This window comes from Heptranchias perlo, chromosome 15, assembly GCF_035084215.1.
Source record: "Heptranchias perlo isolate sHepPer1 chromosome 15, sHepPer1.hap1, whole genome shotgun sequence".
Classification (NCBI taxonomy): Eukaryota; Metazoa; Chordata; class Chondrichthyes; order Hexanchiformes; family Hexanchidae; genus Heptranchias; species Heptranchias perlo.
In genome coordinates this window covers 45,924,177-45,943,083 of record NC_090339.1, presented here as the reverse complement: position 1 = coordinate 45,943,083, position 18,907 = coordinate 45,924,177, and the positions used below count along the sequence as shown (strand labels likewise).

The window sequence follows — 18,907 nt, the reverse complement described above, 5'->3', positions numbered from 1 at the left end:
ACAATTGGCCTCAGTTCCCTGGGCTGGAGGAGGAGAAGTGAAAAATCGGCTAGGATTAATGTCCCTGATTGCTATCTGTGACTTCTGGTAAGTGTGAAGATCAGAGAAACACAGGATCAGGTTTGGTATGTTAGTCCTTTTGGTTGGACAGCTGTGGAACCTTGCCCCAGAACTTTTAAGAGAGAAGGGAAGAAAGCGTGGGATGTATTAAAAACCACAATTTTAAACATTGTGAAGTGTGTCATGTCATGTGAAAAGTGGTCATTCTTCGGACCTTGAGTGTCTGCAGACCGTTTGATTACAAAAAGGGCATCATAATTTAAAAAAAAAATAAACACTGTACTTTGGGGGGGGCATTAGACTACTCTAATGGAAAAGACAGATTGACTGTGGCTAGATGGTGACCTGGCCCATCGACGTGTGTGATTACACTAAAGCTCATTGGTGATTGCTGGGCAGTGGTATTCAAATGGATATTAATAATTGCATGGAATTCGATTTACTGATTCAAACTCAGTTTAAAAATACTGAAATGTGTGCAGTTGTGGCTTACTAAGGAGTGTTGACCTAGAGCAAATTTTCACAATAAATAATTGTAGTATAGGAAAAGGAGTAGGCTGTTCGACCCCTCAAGCCCGTTGCGCCATTCGACCAGATTGTAGCTGATCTCCACCTCAGCTCCTATCCGACTTTTCCCCATATCGCTTGATACCCTTACCTAACAAAAATTTGTTGATCTCAGTTTCCAATTGATTTTGATCTGGATGATAAAATTGGCATTAACAGCCTTGGACTAAGCCCAAGGTTCTTGCTGTTAATGGAAGTCCAGAGACCCTTGCTGAAAAGTGCACGTGTGTGGATATTGAATGAGGACAGTGTCTAGTTTGGCAGTGATGCCTCTTATAGTTGAACACATGCTCTCACCAAGAATCCTCACTCGGGTGAGGTATTGAGACTGGCTGTGGAGCAGTACCCTGCATTAGTTAGCTAGAAGAGGGGATAAATTATTTCAGCTGTTTCACCTATTTTGAGTGGTAGAACGTTTTTATTCAGCACTCTGACTGCTGCAGAATTGTTGTCGTTGTTTGCTGTAATGGTGACTGTATAGTAACCTTTTCTGCAGCTTTTTTGTTTTTACAAAGAGCTTGCTATTAACCAGCTATTTCTTTCTGCTTTTTCCCCCTAGTTTATGTGCTCTGTCTAAACATGGATGCTAGCAATGTTGCAGAATCTACGAACTGTCTTCCCAACGAAAATGCCCCAAATAACAGCAGTGATCTGTCTACTTCTGTGAATATGGATATTTCACTTGATGCATCAGAGCCCTGTTCAGAAAGAGGACAGAATTCCACTACTGATGAAGCGGGTTCCCTTAAGACACCCCCCATTAATGAGCAAGTCACGGTAAAGCTGAATACCGATGGAGGCAATGAGGTGTGGATTAAACCAAAAAATTTCAGTGAAGGAAATGGTGAAAGAAGAGAATTGGAGGCATTTTATAATGACTCCCCTTCAGGGGAAGGACACACTGGTCCTTCGGCGTACAGACTGAATGATCCTTGCAGAGCAGACGAAGAGGGGAGCACTATGGACTATATGTTACAGTCGGTGGAGCCTGCATCCAACAAAGAGGCAGTTGATATGAAAGGGGATCCTGAGAATGACCTTGCCTTGGATTCTCCTGATAACCAACCTGAACATGAGGATGCAATGGAAAAAACAGAAGCCACAGAATCAGCACAGCAAACTGACAGGCCTGCGGATGTTGCAGCCCTAGAAGAAAATGCAGAAATGGGGTCCAACAAGCAAGAGATTGATGTTAAGACTGATAATAGTCAGCAACTGCCCTCTGATGATAAAGGTGGCCGATCACCATTGCCACAGGAGGAAGTCGTGCAGGAGATGTGTGATGTAAAGACTGTGGAGAATCCTGAGGCCACAGAAACGATCAAAGAAAAAGGTGGTGCACAAGACGATGAGCTGGAGGGAAAAGAAAGTGATGGGAAAGAAAGTGACACTTGTGAGACTCTGCCAAAAAGAACGTCCAGTGCGGGGACTTCAACAGCAACCACTGAAGGTGAGCACTTTTCATTTTCTAAATTGGTAATCACAGCTTCCTGTGATGGATCAGTGGGTAAACATATACTACCTTGTATAAGGTTTTGGTCCATCTGGCTGGTCCGAGTTCAAAAAACAGTTCGCTCCTATATCCTTCAATTTTTCTACCGGATTCCTGTCCAACTTCCTCCTAAAATTATTGATGTTATCAGCTTCAATTACCACCCACGGCAGTCCAATCTAGACAATTACCCTCAGTTTCAAGTAGTTGCGTCTGATCTGTCCCTTCACATTCCTCTCTTAAGCTTCAGTCTGCGCCCTCTTGTCGTTCTCGCGTCTATGGTAAGCAGTTCTTCAGGGTTCAACTTGTCGATATCTAAGATCACTTTAAGTCTTCAATTTAACAGAACTCTCAGCTTCTTTAGTATCTTCCTGTAGCTTAGTTGTCTGATTCCATATATGAGATTGATAGTGCTTTGCTGCACCTTTTCCATTGCCATGATGTGCTTCCTGTAATATGGAGACCAGAACTGCATGGCAGTACTCCAGATGGGGATGAACCACATCCTGTGATATGTGTTCAATTCCATAGGCCAGCAATAGCTCAACTGCTTTGTCAAACTGAGAATGGTATGCAAGGAAGCTGTTCGTCAATCTCACAACATAAGTTCGGATGAAGACGACCCTTCGGCAGCGCAGGCTCCTTCCAGAGTACCCATTGTACTTTTCTTTCCACTAGAGCATCTGACTATTAAATCATTCAAATGTCTTGGCCTCAACTGCCCTACTTGGAAACCTGTTCTGTTGATCACCCTCAATATTTACATAAAGAAACTTCCTGATGTTAGTTCTAATTTTTTTGTTTACAAGTCTGATCCTGTGCTCTATTTTTCTACTGCCTTGAAATACCTGAAATAATTGTTCTGGGCTTACTTTTCTTTCTCTGGCTAAGTAACTTGCATTCCCTCCATAGGATCTTTTCCAAGATACGCTTTTCTTTTAGATGGAAGAGCCCTAGTTTTTTTTTAAAAAGGAGAGTAGTGAAGGAGATAATGCTCAACAATTGTGTGGGGGGGTAGGGAAAGAGGGGGTTCCGGTGGATGATTCTCCCTCTTTCTCCCCCCTGCGCCCTCTTGGGGGTTTAATCAGTCAGCGAGGAGGGGAGGGGTCTTGTGGCCATGTGTGAATTTCGACTCAGTGGGCAGGGGGTTGGAAGGTTTGGCAGCTGTCTTGGGGGATGGGTGGGCTGAGTTGATTGCCCCCAACTGAGTGGGGGGAAAAAACACAATGAGCTTTTTAATCCTGGTGTTTGCTGGGGGAGGGGGGTGTTTAGTTCAGTTTGTGGTTCACCTGTTGCAGCTGCTTTGCATGGCAGTATGAAATTTTGTATGTTTTGGGACATCCTGTGGTTGTGAATGGCGCGATATAAATGCAGGTTTGTTCTTTATTGGTGAGGGGATCGCAATTTGTCTCAGTTTCTGGGCTTAGGCCCTTAGGGATACCGTCCTTCCTGATCAATTTTATCTGAATGTCCAATTGGCTGTTCTGTTGGCAGGTGAGGAGTTCACTCCACTTTTTTTTCAGGTCACAGCTGGCCTTGAACACCATTTAAGCCATTATGTTACAGTGCATTTTTATTGATTTTGGTAGTCAAGTATCTTGCTCTTTTTTCTCTCTCTCCTTACATTTATAACCTTTACTCTTATATGAAAAATATATATATATTTTCTTTGTGGGGCATTTAGGTGGTCCTGCCACGTAAAGTTATGCTTCATTTCTAATCTGCTCCCACCGATGAATATAGAAATATTAAAGATTGCGATAAACTTGACAAATTCTGTCTGAGGCATTTGTGCAGGAAGTTTATCAATGGGTATGACCATTTTCACTTCTTGATTTTAAAAAACAGACTGATGGCAAGGCTGAGATCTATTTTTTTTGTAGTATTTCTATTTGAAGAGCGTCTTCTCCAAGAGAAGAGAGTTGATGTCTTCATTAGGGAAATGGTTTGAAGGGTTATGAGCCTGAAGGTACCAGACATCATGCACATTCAGCAACTACTGGCCCCTCTGATAATACATCAACTGATATTATGTCCACCTTTTTTTCCTCGAAGGGGCTGCGGCAGGTAAAATACCCATTTAATACAAAACATTAATACTGGATGACACCATGCCATTAATGTGCTGAGACAGGGATTTGGTTTCCTCCTTTCAGGAGTAGTTGTGTGGCATGGAATCTGGTGAAAGTAAATTGTGAAGGTTGGCTATTGTTCATGCATGAGCCTAAATAATGAGAATTGGCAAGCTATTTGACCCTGCAGGAATGCAGTGATAAGTCTGCTTGTGTCACTTTTAGCAGGGGTGCCTGAATTGAAATCAGGACTGGGAAACAGAGTTCACTGTTCCTTCCCAAGCCCAGGGCTCTGAAGACAATCGCAGTGCCTGTGCTGCCATTCATTCAGTTTTAGCTTAAACTGACACAAACCAGGGATCAAGCCTTGGATTTACTAGCCAGTATGGCTTAGTACTATGTTGAATGGTACCTTTTAAAATAATGGCTGTTGGAGGAGCTGCTAGCTTGCAGTTTTACGTTAAAAAAACAAAGATACCTGTTGGATGAATACCTCTGTTCCACACTCATCCCATCTGATGCACCTCAGCAGATTTATGTCCTTGATTGCCATATGGAAGCCCCTTCCAAATAGAGTGAGGAGGGTCATCAGGCTGTTGTGTAATTCCTAAAAGCTAGTTAAAAGCAGTGTTGCTTTGGCATTGGGGAACAAATTGCAAGGCCGACCTCTCCTGCATTGGTGTAATTCCTGGAGGGAGGGAAGGATGTCATTAGGTTTTCAGTGAAGTAAAATGGCGGGTGAAATTTCCAACCACTGTTTAAACTGTGAAGCATATTGGCACGATATTTGGTGTGAATGTGCTAAATGACATAGTGACACATTGCTGAGAAAATAACTAGGGAAGAGATAACAAAAAATAAGGAATTGATTAAGGACTTCATCCATGATTTGCTCAGGACTTGATTTTAATGGATGTTTGCTGTCATCCTACTGTGTGAACAGCAGTAGACACTTCCCTGTTGCTGTTATGCGCCATGTAAGTAATTTTAACCAACTTCAAAAAGATCCAGAAAGTGAGACTGTGATTGTTTAGTAACAGTGGTGACTGTCTGTGTTTGAAGACAACAGAAGGATTGGCAGACTTGAGCTGCGGTCTCATCCTTCAAATTGACCTGATTCTCCTCAGTTTCCTGGTACCGTGCAGCCAGTCGTCCATTATTGATGACTGCAGTGGCTGGATCAGTAGCATCACTCATACCGAAAGGCTGCAGCTTGAAGGGAGATCACACTTCATACGCACTATTGTGTCCCTATGAGGATCCACTTCAAAGCAGACATATCTGATAAAGTCAAATTCCGGATTATGAGTAAAATTCATTCATGATCGCAGTTTGTATCAGGCCATACACCATTTTTCTTTCTCTTCTCCACTTCTCTTCTCTTTTCCCCGGCCCACCTCCCATCCACCAAGTAAAAAACATATACTCAAAACAGGCTGCCAAAGGTTTTGGTACAGGTGAGTTTTACAATTTTAATTTACTTAAATGTGCCATTTGCCCAGTATGTTGGGAACCTCACGAACTGTTTCTTAAAAATGCTAGACTAGTGTCGCATTATTTTTCCAGAAATATAAGGGTGGGGATGTTTTCAGTACAAAGTCATTGCTTTCTTTCCCCACCCCCCTCTTTTTCTCTTTCTTTCTCCACCCAATCATCTGAAACTGAATTTTTCCAGTTTGGATGCTTATCAACATCCAAGCAAAGAAAGTGCCAATTAGTGGAATCTCTGATGGCATCACTAGCTGGCGCTCCTGTAGTTGGTCAGCTGAGTACCTCCTTAACAAGTGTAGAGATCTGAAAAGACTGGTCTCTGCTGAACTGGAAAATAAAACAAAATATCTAAACCAGGTAGAGTTCTTTTTTTCTTAATGGTTTTAACGAACTTCTGTTTATCTTTTTCAACAACACCCTCACTTAATTGTCTAATTTCACTAGTCTGTATTGCACAAATGAGCTCCAAATGGAGGTGGTTCTGTATCGCTTCTTGGTGATCTGGGACCTGTCTTGTTTACATTGCCGGGTGAATATTACAGCACTGGGGCAACACAAAATTACTTAATGTGCACAATTGTTTAAAAAGCAATTTTTATTTTTTCTGGCCTATGCTCTAAAGTGAATGCTCGGCCTCGCCTGTAGCAAGAAGAAGAATGGCAGCTTGTATTTGAGATGTGTAATATAAGATGTAAGGTTAGAAAGATATTTTTGAATTTTGTTTGATTTACCTTTTGGGAGCACTGAGACACTTTTTTTAGAGCCTTGATCGATCAGATAGGTTGGTTATGGAACTCGCTTGATGGGTTGAATGACTCGTTTCTCATTCCATGTTTTCTTGTGTGTTACGACAGCTGCTGTTTGCCAGTGGAGGAATTTGTGGCAGATCCCCCATATAATGCAGTAGTGTTGCCGCTGAAACCAAGGCTGCTGGTGGCAGCAGTAGTCTCTTACAAACATACGAAATTGACGGGCATGAAAAGACCAGCTGGTCCATCGAGCCTGCCCCACATCACGATGGCTTGACAATAATGACTCAACACTTCTTCCCTCTCCCGCAGCCATGTAATCTCCTGGGAGAGGCAGAAATCTAGATGGGGATAAAAAACTAGGGCCAATAAGGGAGGGAATGCTCTGGAAAATTCCTTGTCTTTCTTTGGACTCGGAAATATAATTATGATCATCTCTCCCTGGATGGTAGGATTATAAAGGAATTGGAGGCAATACTGTGCCAGAAAATGTTCTCAACTGAAGCTGTACATCCACCATCTTAGCAAATAAGACCTTATGCTCTAACTTTGTTGTTGGACTGCTTTGAGCTGAGATGAAACAAATGGTTGGGATTGTGGCTATTTTTCTTGTGTTTATTAAAATGATGGATGAAATGCTTTTCTACTTTGGTTGCAAGTATCAGCATGAAGCGTGTTCCCAGGTGAGAGGTAGCATGTCAGTTGTAAAGTAAACCCACCTTTAATCTGCCCAACAATGTAGATCTCGATCTCAAATGAACACTCCAGTGCACCAATATGAAGTACTGCACTTCTTAGATCAGGTAGCATTGCAGCTGCTTTGTCAATTGAGTGTGAATTTGTTATTTTTTTTTAGCATGGCCAAAGCAGTAGGAAGTTAGATGGGTGTGTTGAAAGTCACTTTCATAGAGCTCTGGGGACTGGCAGTGAGCGGAGACTTTCATTCCCTTGGCCTGGACCAGATTCCAGAAGTAAAACAATTGTTAGCCAGCTCCTTGAGTTTATTTTTAAATGGGTGAGTGCTCCCAGGTAGGTCTGTGATCGGAATGGCTCAGTACCCCACTAAGCAGTGTATCTTCTGATGTTAACCCCACTATTCAAGAAAGGAGGGAGAGAGAAAACGGGAAACTACAGGCCAGTTAGCTTGATATCAGTTGGGGAAAATGCTGGAATCCATTATTAAGGAATTCGTAACAGGGCACTTAGAACATCATAATATGATTAGGCAGAGTCAACATGGTTTTATGAAAGGGAAATCAATGTTTGACATTTGGTGTTTTTTGAGGATGTAACTAGCAGCATAGATAAAGGGGAACCAGTGGATGTAGTATATTTGGATTTTCAAAAGGCTTTTGATAAGGTGCCACATAAAAGATTGTTACACAAGATAAGGGCTCATGGGGTTGGGGTAACATTTGCATGGATAGAGGATTGGTTAACGGATAGAAAACAGAGTAGGGATAAACGGGTAATTTTCAGGTTGGCAGGCTGTAACTAGTGGGGTGCAGCAAAGATCAGTGCTTGGGCCTCAGCTTTTTATAATCTATATTAATGACGTAGATGAAGGGACAGAGTGTACTGTATCCAAGTTTGTTGATGGTACAAAGCTAGGTGGGAACGTAAGCTGAGAGGAGGACAGAGAGTCTGCAAAGGGATATAAACAGGTTAGGTGAGTGGGCACGAAGGTGGTAGATGAATATAATGTGGGAAAATGTGAGGTTATTTACTTTGGTAGGAAGAATAGAAAAACAGAATATTTTTTAAATGGTGAAAAACTATTAAATGTTGGTGTTCAGAGAGACTTGTGTCCTTGTACAAGAAACACAAAAAGTTAGCATGCAGGGTACAGCAAGCAATTAGGAAAGCAAATGGCATGTTGGCCTTTATTGCAAGGGGATTGGAAGCCTTGCTACAATGGTACAGGGCTTTGGTGAGACCTCACCTGGAGTACTGCGTATGGGCTTTGGTCTCCTTATCTAAGGAAAGATATACTTGCCTTAGAGGCAGTGCAGTGAAGGTTCACGAGATTAATTCCTGGGATGAGAGGTTTTTCCTATGAGAAGTAGAGTAGAATGAGATTATATTCTCTGGAGTTTAGAAGAATGAGAGGTGATCCCATTGAGACAAAGAAGATTCTGAGGGGGCTTGACAGGGTGGATGCTGAGATTGTTTCCCCTGGCTGGAGAGTCTAGAACTAGAAGGCATAGTCGCAGGATAAGGGGTCAGCCATTTAAGACTGAGAGGAGGAATTTCTTCACAGAGAGGATTGTGAATCTTTGGAATTCTCTACCCCAGAGGGCTGTGGATGCTGAGTCATTGAGTATATTCAAGGCTGAGGTAGTTAGATTTTTGGACTCCAGGGGAATCAAGGGATATGGGGGTTGGGCAGAAAAGTGGAGTTGAGGTTGAAGATGAGCCAGGATCTGATTGAATGGCGGAGCAGGCTCTAGGGGCCGTATGGCCTACTCTTCCTGTTTCTTACGTTCTTATAGATTTGATCCATTATCTGTGCTTGGCTCAGTTGGGGTAACAGTAGAGGCATATCATTGGTTTCGGGAATAGGAGCGTCGGTCAGAATTACAGCTGATGATTGCGGTCCATTGACCCCTATTAGAAAGTCTGCATGTGTGGATGCTTGGGCAACGTACCAATGCTCTTTCATGTATATGTTTCCATTACTCAGCAAGAAGCAGGATGTTGCAGGGAAGATCTCCAGCTGCTACCTCTCTGGCTTTGAAATCAGCTAGTTCAGCACAGTTGAATCTGGGACCTTGCTGGCCTATATGGCTTCAGCACCACATTATAGCGTGGAGTGAGCCGTGCAGATAGTATTGGTGACTAATGGTATGAAAGTGGTACAGGTGCTAATGCAGTGGTGGCCAGTGCTTATTAATAGGGGTTTTAATGCCAGTTGCTCATTTAGGAAATTCCATATTATTTTCAGTAACAGGAGCTAATGACAGATCACAAGATAAATACAGATGAGCAAGGCTGTTTTCCTCGATTTCATAATTGAAAACTTGGTCCAAAGGTCCCAGGTCCACAATGCAAGACATCACCAAGGTTGAGAAGACGAGGTAAATTAAGAAGCAGTAATTAGTGATTGCAAACTTGGATTTTAAAAGCCTGAAGATTGAAGCAGGAAGGAAAGAAAGAGGTGAAGTAAAGGGGTTCCATAGTTTTAAGACATGGGGAAGAATTAGTTAGAAAATGTAAACAGTGCTGTGGGGCTCGATTTCAACACTGCTTAGAGGAGAAAGAGCATGTCGGATGGAGCATTTGTAGTTTAGAAGGAGCAAGAGAATAAAGTTCAGAGAAGCACCAACCAAATAGACACAAGAACGTTTGCAATGGAGAGAGGTTGGAGGCTAGAGGTGAGAGAGGGGTTGCGTATTGATATCATTTATGCTTAATTCTGCCACCCAGTGAGTTCATGATCTTTGTGGGTTGGGAATGAGAGGGTGATGGAGAGTGAGCTTGTGAGTGTGAGGCTAGGTGTGGTCGGCAGTCCAATTTCAGGCTGTACTATTCCAGCGGTCTCCTGACCAATCTCTCAACCTCCAACCATCATAAACTTCAGCCCATCCAAAACTCTGCAGTCTATATCCTGTCCCACATACCCATCACCCATCCTTACTGACCTACATTGCCTGCAGGTCCCCCAGTTCCTCCAATTTAAAATTCTCATCCTCATGTTTAAATCCTCTCATGGTCTCAACCCCCACTGAACTCTCCATTCTTCTGACTCCAGCCTTTTGTGCACCCACCCCCTATCTTCACACCACCATTGGCTGACCATGCTTATAGCCACACTCTAGAATTCCCTGCCTATGACCCTTGGCCTCCCTTTCCCTCTAAGACCCTCCTTAAAACCCACCCTTTTGGTCACCGCTCCTATTTTTTTTAAAGCTTGGCATGGCATCCATTTATTTCTGATAACATTTTCCTAATGCATATTGTTTTGTAGGGGGGTGAGGGGCGAAGAGAGATTCTCCCCCCCCCCCCCCCCCCCCCAACCAGCTGCATTTCTAGCAACAGTTTAGAGGCACTGGCAAAGACATGGGACAAATCTGCTTACCCTGTTAGCCTGGATATGTTGTGTGGCCCAGGGAAATCAGCTTGAAGTGAAACCAGGACACAATATAAAATAACTGAGAAGCCAATCCAGAAAGCTTGGCAAAAGCAGTGCCATATGATGTCTGACAACATAAGATTTCAGCTGCTGACTGGAGAGGAAATGTTATAATTCCTCAACAATGAAAGTTCACAAAAGGAGAGAGGCGCACACAGAGTTTACAGTGCTGTAGTATTTCCTGGGCACTGTTTTGAAAGCCACCAGACAAATCTGGTATTGAGCCAAAATCTCAAACAAAAACACACTTACAATTCTTGCTGTCTGTAAGAATTGGAGAACAGACAGCAACCTGATCCCTGCTCGTTGAGAATTGTCTACCCATCAGTTGAATATAATTCAAGACTGGGTGGAAGATGAGTACAGTCAGGTGACCAGCAATTCACCCAAGTTACCTTTTTTTCTTTTACAGTCAATTTTAAAATTATTTTCTCCACTTATCCTCGTTGAGTGTTTCCATGGAACATGTTATACAGTTTCCGAGGGTAGTTGGTGCCCTGCTCCCTGGCATCCATTAATACTGTTTGGCTGACAGCTTATTGTAGGTTTGTATTAAGATGGCCTGGGAACTATTTTTTTCCCCCCTCTTTTGGTAATGCACCTAGCTTTTGATTGAGATTTCATCCAAGGAACTGTGGCTGTGAATTCATAAAATTTCAAAACCCTGCAAACTGAAGTATATTCTTAAAGAAAAAAACAAGACTTTTACTTTGTGCTCAAGGTAGAAGAATTTAGTGTCACAATGGGGGCTGTTCTGAAATAGAGACTGCTCAGCAGGTCAGACGCTGGGTATTCTGCAGCGAGTGGCTCACCTTCTGACTCCGCAAAGCTTTTTCACCACCTACAACGTACAAGTCAGGACTGTGGTGGAATACTCTCCACTTGCGTGCATTGGTGCAGCTCTAACAACACTCAAGAAGCTCAACACCCATGCGGGACGAAACTGTCCACTTGATCGGTACCTCATCCACCAGCTCAAACATCCACTCCCTTCACCATGTATGTATCGTGGCTGCAGTGTGTACAATCTACAGGATACACTGCAGCAAGTAGCAAAAGGCCAGCACCTCCCAAACCCACAAACTCCACCACCTAGAAGGACAAGGGCAGCTGATACATGGGAACACCATCACCTTCAAGTTCCCCATCAAGTCACACGCCATCCCAACTTGGACATATATTGTTGTCCCTTTATTGTCACTAGGTCAAAATCATGGAACGCTCTACCAAACAGCATTGTAGGTGTACCTTCACTCCATGGGCAGCAGTGGTTCAAGAAGAATGCTCACCATCACCATCTCAGGGCAACTAGGGATGGGCAATGAACACTGGCTTTGCCAGCAATGCCCATATCCTGAGAATGAATTTTAAAAAAAAATTCACAGAGGACTCTTGCTGCCAGCAGAGGACACATTCATTCTATCTGCCTGGATTGGGTTTGAACCTGTTTTCCAGAGATGAGAGTCCAACATTTAACCAGTCACTCAGAGTTAAGACTATATAAAAGTGGTGCACTATGGTTGGAACATCTATTTGGTGCCATGGAGTGGCTGGATGTGGGCTCACCCTACAGTTCCACACACAGCAACTTGTAGGTCTCTGCAAGTGGTGTGTGGGAGAACACAAAGCAGAAGCTGGTTCTTCCTCACAAGGTTAGAGGAAAAATGGGTGTGGAAAGAGCCCTCCCTGGGCCAGTTGCATGCTGCTTATAGTGCCTGATGTAAGAAGAGGCCGGCAAATACTTGAAAATACCAACAGGACAACCCCAACAAAGTGAAGAAAATATGAACAGGGTAAATGGGTTAAAAAAATAGACAATTTAGAGTGTAGGAAATCTATATTTAAAGTTTAAAAATGAGCTTGTAAAACCCACGGCTCAAAATGGCTGGACTGATTACAGCGATATTCAAGGTGAAAACTGGTGTGACAGAGTCTGAATGTGTTCGCTAATTCAACGTGTGCCTTTTGGTTCATTGCACCACACCCATTTCATGGTCTGAGAAAGCTTTTTGTAAACTGTGTCTATGTTTATACATGGACATGTGTACGCCCCCGTTACTTGCGTTTATATAATTCTTCTAATGTAAAAAGCATCCTAAGGTGCTTCACAGATGAACAAATGGGCACTGGACAGTAGTGGAAGAGTTAGGAGAGGTAATTTAAAACTGTCGTTAAAAGGATAGTTATTCTGGAGGCTTTAAGAGGCGGGGAGAGATATAGTGAGGTAGAAGGGGTAATGGATGGAGTTCCGTAGAGTAGAGGTGGCTGGAAGCTTTCCCGTTGAAGGTGGAGGGGAGGGACACAGCACGTTGGAGTCAGGGCTTGGTACTGAAGAAGGCTGAAGGAAGTTGGTTGGGAGTGGAGGGATTTATAGATGGGGATTAGGATTTTGAACTTAGTATGTTGCCGGACAGGGAGTCAATGGGGAGTGGAATACCAGGAAGATGGGTATGCGGTACACGATGCAGGCTGTGGAGTTTTGAGCAAGTTGGAGTTTGAGGAGAGTGATGCTCAGAAGACCAGCGAAGAGGGCATTGATGAAAAATGGGAATAGGATGCTCTACTGAGGTTGGGCTGAGGGACATTGTTGGAGTAGGCTGGAGGAAGCTATATTCTGCGTATAATCATGCTGGAAGTGCTTGATCATCGTGTGTCTATGAAATGGAAAATGTTCCATTCTGATCACAAGCATCCATAACTTTAATGAGTACAAAATTTATATAAACAATTAAAAAAAAATGTTGTATAGATGGTCCAGGTGGTCTGATTTTACTTGCTTTACAAATTTCCCTTGGACAATAACTTGCATTTATATAGCGCCTTTAACTTAGTAAAATGTCCCAAGACACTTCACAGGACTGTTTTTGAACAAAATTTGATACCGAGCCACATAAGGAGATGTTAGGACAGGTGACCAAAAGCTTGCTCAGAGGTAGGTTTTAAGGAACGTCTTAAAGGAGGAGAGAGGTAGTGAGGTGGAGGTTTCGGGAAGCAATTCCAGAGCTTAGGACTAAGGCAACTGAAGGATCTAATGGAGGAGCGATTAAAATCAGGGATACGCAAGAGGCAAGAATTGAAGGAGCACAGAGATCTCTGCGGGTTGTAGGGCTGGAGGAGGTTACAGACATAGTGACTTGTACTGTGTACAGTACCACAGGCGTTATCAGCCTTACAGTATCATCCAAATGGTGATCCGTCTATAAGCCTTGACAGTGAGCTTTGGCAGGCCCTTTGACCATGGAGAATAGTACAACTGAGCCTGAGCCTTATCCTGTCCTTCCTGACAGGATAACAACAGGTATACTGGATAGGAAAAACAGGTGTTTATAGGAACAGGCTGCACAACAAGTCTGCCCCTTATTGATTGTTCTTAACTCCAATTTATAATTTTTGAACAGTTAAATTTAATATAAAGTAAAATGAAGCTTGCCAAAAATATGTATTGAAAATTAAGATGAAAGGGAATATCGTTTATTGTCTATTATCCTCTGAAATATTTCTGCATATTTCCTAGTTTCTGAACTCTTAATCAGTTTCACTGGATGGAATCTGAATCCGAACCAGAACCTGGCCTTTTCTGCAGGCTCCTTTCCCATCACAATAGAATTGAATTGAGAACACTGGTCTGTGGTTCAGTACCACACTACTGAGCTATCATGGGGACATCTTGCAGCTTAGAACTGAGGGACAGGTGTAAGCCTAATGTTTTTGTTTCTGCTTCAGTTAAAGTGGACAAATCGTCTTCCTGTGGAACTGATGCAGCTGGTGAAGATGCTGATAAAACAGATAAAGATACGGTATTTATGTTTTAGTTTCTTCTTTCCTCATCCTCACTCTGTAGCTAAAACATGTCCTACCTATCCAGTAACATCACGGTGGGTAATAATGATGTAAGATGCTGTGATTATGTTGCAGGAAAGTAAAGAAGCAGCCCAAAAGTCCCCAAAAATAGAAAATTGTTCATCCTCCAACAAAACAAATGGTAAGAGAAGCAACTTGCATTTTTATATTGCTCCATATGTGAAGAACATATTTTGAGGGGGACACGAGCAGCAAGTTAAGGAAATTGGTGACGGTGGCAGCAGAGAGTTCAAAGACAGTGGAAGAGAGATTTTTCAGGTGGCGTTTGAAGACAGCGAAAAGGGGTGGGTTTAGAAGAGAGTTTGAGGTGTCAAAGACTTAATGACTGGAAGATCGGCCTCTAATGGTGGATTGAGGGGAGTGGAGGACAAGCAGTTATGATGAGTATGAGGAACAGTTGGTGTGTGGAGCTGGAATGGCTTATCCATAACTTGAAAATGGAACTGAGAGTCTTAAAGTTGATCTGCTACGGTGTAAGAAGCCATGAGCTGGGCTACACGGATGTGCAGAAATTTGTTTGGGAGAGTAATCAGTTCGCAGAGTTATGGATTAGTTGAATTATGTGAAGCCTATCGTAAGAGCATTTGATAAGTTGACCCTTGAGAAGATGATGGTATGGATGTGGAGTGGGGCAGTCAAGTTCAGAGGTGGAAGGTGGTGGACGTGTCAATAACTCAGATGAAGTTCAACTCTGGGTCAAACTGAGTGCCATTTGCTCAGCATTAATGAGCAGCCAGGGAGTTATTTAATCGGTGCTAGTGGCATGTAGGTACTAGTGAATTTATGTCTTCCAACATCCAACACCTCAATCTCAATTGAGATTGAGGTGTTGGATGTTGGAAGACATAAATTCCTCTTGTAGCACTTAGGCATAAAGAATCACCTGTGCAAAGTAGATAAAGGAAACTCAATGCAAATTTGCACACCTGCAACAACCTGGCTGATTTTTCTGTCCATTAATTTAAATGAAAGAAAATCGTGTAGCTTGTTATGGGGGTGTGATCCTCCCTGCTCAAATTTCTTCTGTGCGCTCTGCCCAGGTAATCTTTTGCACCCAAATGCTATGAGGAAAATATGCTTTTAAGTCATTCAGGACTTAGATGTCAGGCAGTACCGCAACAACCTTGGAGTTGATGGTAATGATAGCAAGATGGATTGGGTGTTATTGGTGTACTTGAGGAAGCTGATCTCTTGCTTAGTGGCATGGTTCTATACAGCTGGATTCAGATCGTGTAATCCAGCATATTGATATGTGAAATGTTTGATTGCCTCCATTTCAGCCTTGTCATCATCAATTCTTAGATTTATGCACTGTTTTCTCCAATTTCTTTCCTTGCTTTATTAATTGGATTTTTTTTTTCCCCCAACAACTTTTCCACATGTAAACGGCTTGATAATTTTCATAAGCAGCCAGAGTCTCTCATGAACTGAAACCTGTGCCTGTATTCTCTGCCATATTTGGTAGCTCGGGACGAACAATTAAATCATTGTAAATTGCTTGCTGGTGGTGTGTGCAGGTCACTCTTCATTACTTTCTTCTCAGCTGTGCAATCAACTTGCACTGAAAACACATCCATTTTTCAGAGGGAGGCAATGAAATGAGGGCTTTAATAGCGGTCGATGAACGAATAACAGGTGTTTAAGAGGTCCTTTGCTGGTGTTTGTATTGACAGTACATTGTGTGTAGATGGTTGGCCTGATATCAACTTGGAGCTGCATAGAATGACAATCATGTTTTGTCTGTTCCCCTCAGATCCCTCTTGTGTATCAGCTGCAGTGTGTGAGAAATGTAAATGAGATTTTTAAATTTTGTATTTTTTCCAAATATATTATGTAAAAGGAAGTTGCATTCTACTGTTAACCTTCTAACGGGAACAAAACTTGGTCATTTTTAAAATACGCATCAGTGCTAGGAAATAGAACAAATTTCCGTTTCAGGCATACAGTCTCTGAATCCAGCACTTCCAAGTCAAGTATAGCTTGCATTAGATCAGAGGTTTCCAAAACGTAGCCCAAAAGCCCTGGCTATTCAAACTGCAAATTCCTGGTGCTCACCTCCTGTAGTTGATTTCCCAAAATGAGTGGCAAATTCAATCAGTTAATTTGTAACTTAGTTGTGGAGAGAGGGGTTGAGAGAAGATGGTTTATGTTTATTCTTTGAATTTTTTTTGCATTCTTATTGATGTGTGATCTGTGGAACTCCATTATACCCAACTAAGTTGGCCATGAAGGATACTGAAGTAAAGTCCATCTGCTCTGTTCCAACAATGTTCCTTAACTCCAACATCAATACAGCACCTCATGCAGCACCAGTGTAACGTTTTCCACGTCCTGCACTAGCCCTCCCTGGTCACTTGAGGTTGCTGGTAGGGAGTTTTGTGCTGTGGGTTGATTTGTTAGAAAATTCAGGAGACCCTTATAGGCAGTAGACTGAGGAAACTTTCATCTTGTCAGGCTGGCTGGACTTGAAACTAAAATCTTCAGGGAAAGGGCAATATTTAACCTATGGCACCAGCCAGTCCCCTGAAAGGGGTTGAGTTGATTTCATGTTGGTTGAAAATGTGTTTAAAAGGAAATGTTTTGTGCTGCAGTATTGTTTTTATCTTTTTGTTTTGCTTTCTTTCCTCCTCCCCTTTTTCCTTTAGCAAAGGATAATTCCACCACAACAAATAATATTAAGGAAGAAGACTATGTTTCACGGCGACCAAGGCGTACGACCAGATTGTCCCTACAAGCAGCTCAAGCCCAGGCTCAAGCTCAAGCGGAAGCTGAAGCCGAAGCCCAAATCCAAACCCAGTCTCATCGTCCACAAAGGCCTTCACGATCCTTGGTAAAAGTAACGTGTGCTAACTGCAAAAAGCCCCTGCAAAAGGGACAAACTGCGTACCAGAGAAAAGGGGCACCTCAGCTCTTCTGCTCTTCCACGTGCCTCACAACCTATTCTCAGAAACCATCGTCTACCAAGATATGCACGTTCTGCAACAAGTAATTATTTTCTCTTTTTGCATAAATGTTGACCTAAGCACCCGAGTCAGACTTTCAGGCAATTGTAGGTTTTTCCATCAAGTCTTAATATTATCTTTAGACTCATACAGACAATTGACTTGTACTACAGTCTGTTTTCATCTCTGGCCACAAAAGTAAACAATATGAGGGAGAAACTAGGACCCTTAAGTTCCACATGAAAAGCTATTACACAAGCTTAAAGCCATAAGCATCCTAAGTAAAAGCTGGAGGTGGATAAGGACTTGGCTGAATGAGAGGAAGCAGCAGGTACTAGTTAGTGGAGTGATGTTGAGCTGGGCAGGTGTACTCAGTGGCTCCCCCAGGGATTGGTGCTGCAACCCCGAAATTACCTGGATTCAGAAACTCAATGTAAGCTGGTCAAGTTCACAGATTATACTAAACTGGGCGGGCGGGGGGTGGGGGGGGGGAAGATCACCGTGGAATCTGATACCACTGCCATTGAATTATAGAAGGACCTGGACAGTATTTGCAATAGCCAAAACTATGTGGCAGATTAAATTCAATTAGATAAGTGCAATTTCTTGTACATTGGAAGAAAAAAATGAGGAATGTAATGAATGATGTTTAACCTGGGGGAGTGGCTGAAGATCATCTAAAAGTGATAGTTGATCCTAGAGACCATGTCCAGTCATTGTAGAGCACCAACTATCAGTATGACCATATTGATCGGGTTTAAGTCTAAGACCACCTTGGTGATGTTTTACAGTTCATTCATTGACCAGGATTCACTTTAATCACTGCTTTCAGTTTTGGTCGCCGAATGGGAACCGTTCAAGCCCTGCAGTCAATGATGAAATGGGTGTTGAGATTGCTCCCTCGTTTCAGTGGACTGAGTTATGAGGAATCTTCAGCCTTGAAATGATCTCTAGTATTGTTAGCCCTGTCTTTACCATATGCTTCCTTTTTAAATTTCAGTTGAGATTTAATCTCTATTTATCCATCAAACACTTTTTTTCTTTGTACTCTTGTTTTTGCCTTATATGAATATATTTATTTTATATTCTATCAATTTCCTGTTTAAAGATTTCCCATTGCTGATCTGTTGGCTTGGCTACCTTTTCTGTCCAATTAATTTGGACTAAATTCCTCTTCTTGCTGAACTTTGCTTTTTTTGGTTTCATTTTCCAATCTTACATGGAACCTAATCATATTGTCGCCTATATTTCTCAATTGTTCCCATGCATTCACTTCAATTTTTTTGCCCCACGTCATTTCCCAGAGCTAAATTAAACAATGCTTCTTTTTGCTGTTGGATGAGAAACATACTGATCTAGGAAGCAGTCCTGAATGCACTCTTAAAGAGCATTACCCATTTTACCTTTATTCCAGTTCATTTTAGTCTAGTTAAAATCACATAATCAGCAGATCTCTCCTTCTAATTCATCTTTACTGTTTGGTGACCTATAATTGAATACTGAAAATTGTATTATTTCCCTTTCTGTTTTTAAACTTAATT

General features: G+C 42.3%; 1 protein-coding gene across 2 annotated transcripts in view; it reads left to right on the top strand.

Moving 5' to 3' along the window:
- LOC137333055 (zinc finger MYM-type protein 3-like) overlaps positions 1 to 18,907 on the top strand; it is a 91,161-nt gene that overhangs the window by 16,806 nt on the left and 55,448 nt on the right. For both annotated transcript variants that reach the window (XM_067997149.1, XM_067997150.1), the window contains exons 2-5: positions 1,187 to 2,077; positions 14,287 to 14,360; positions 14,479 to 14,545; positions 17,070 to 17,409. In XM_067997149.1, coding sequence (XP_067853250.1) covers positions 1,207 to 2,077; positions 14,287 to 14,360; positions 14,479 to 14,545; positions 17,070 to 17,409 — 1,352 coding nt within the window. In that variant the 5' untranslated portion in view covers positions 1,187 to 1,206. The remainder of the gene's footprint in view (positions 1 to 1,186; positions 2,078 to 14,286; positions 14,361 to 14,478; positions 14,546 to 17,069; positions 17,410 to 18,907) is intronic.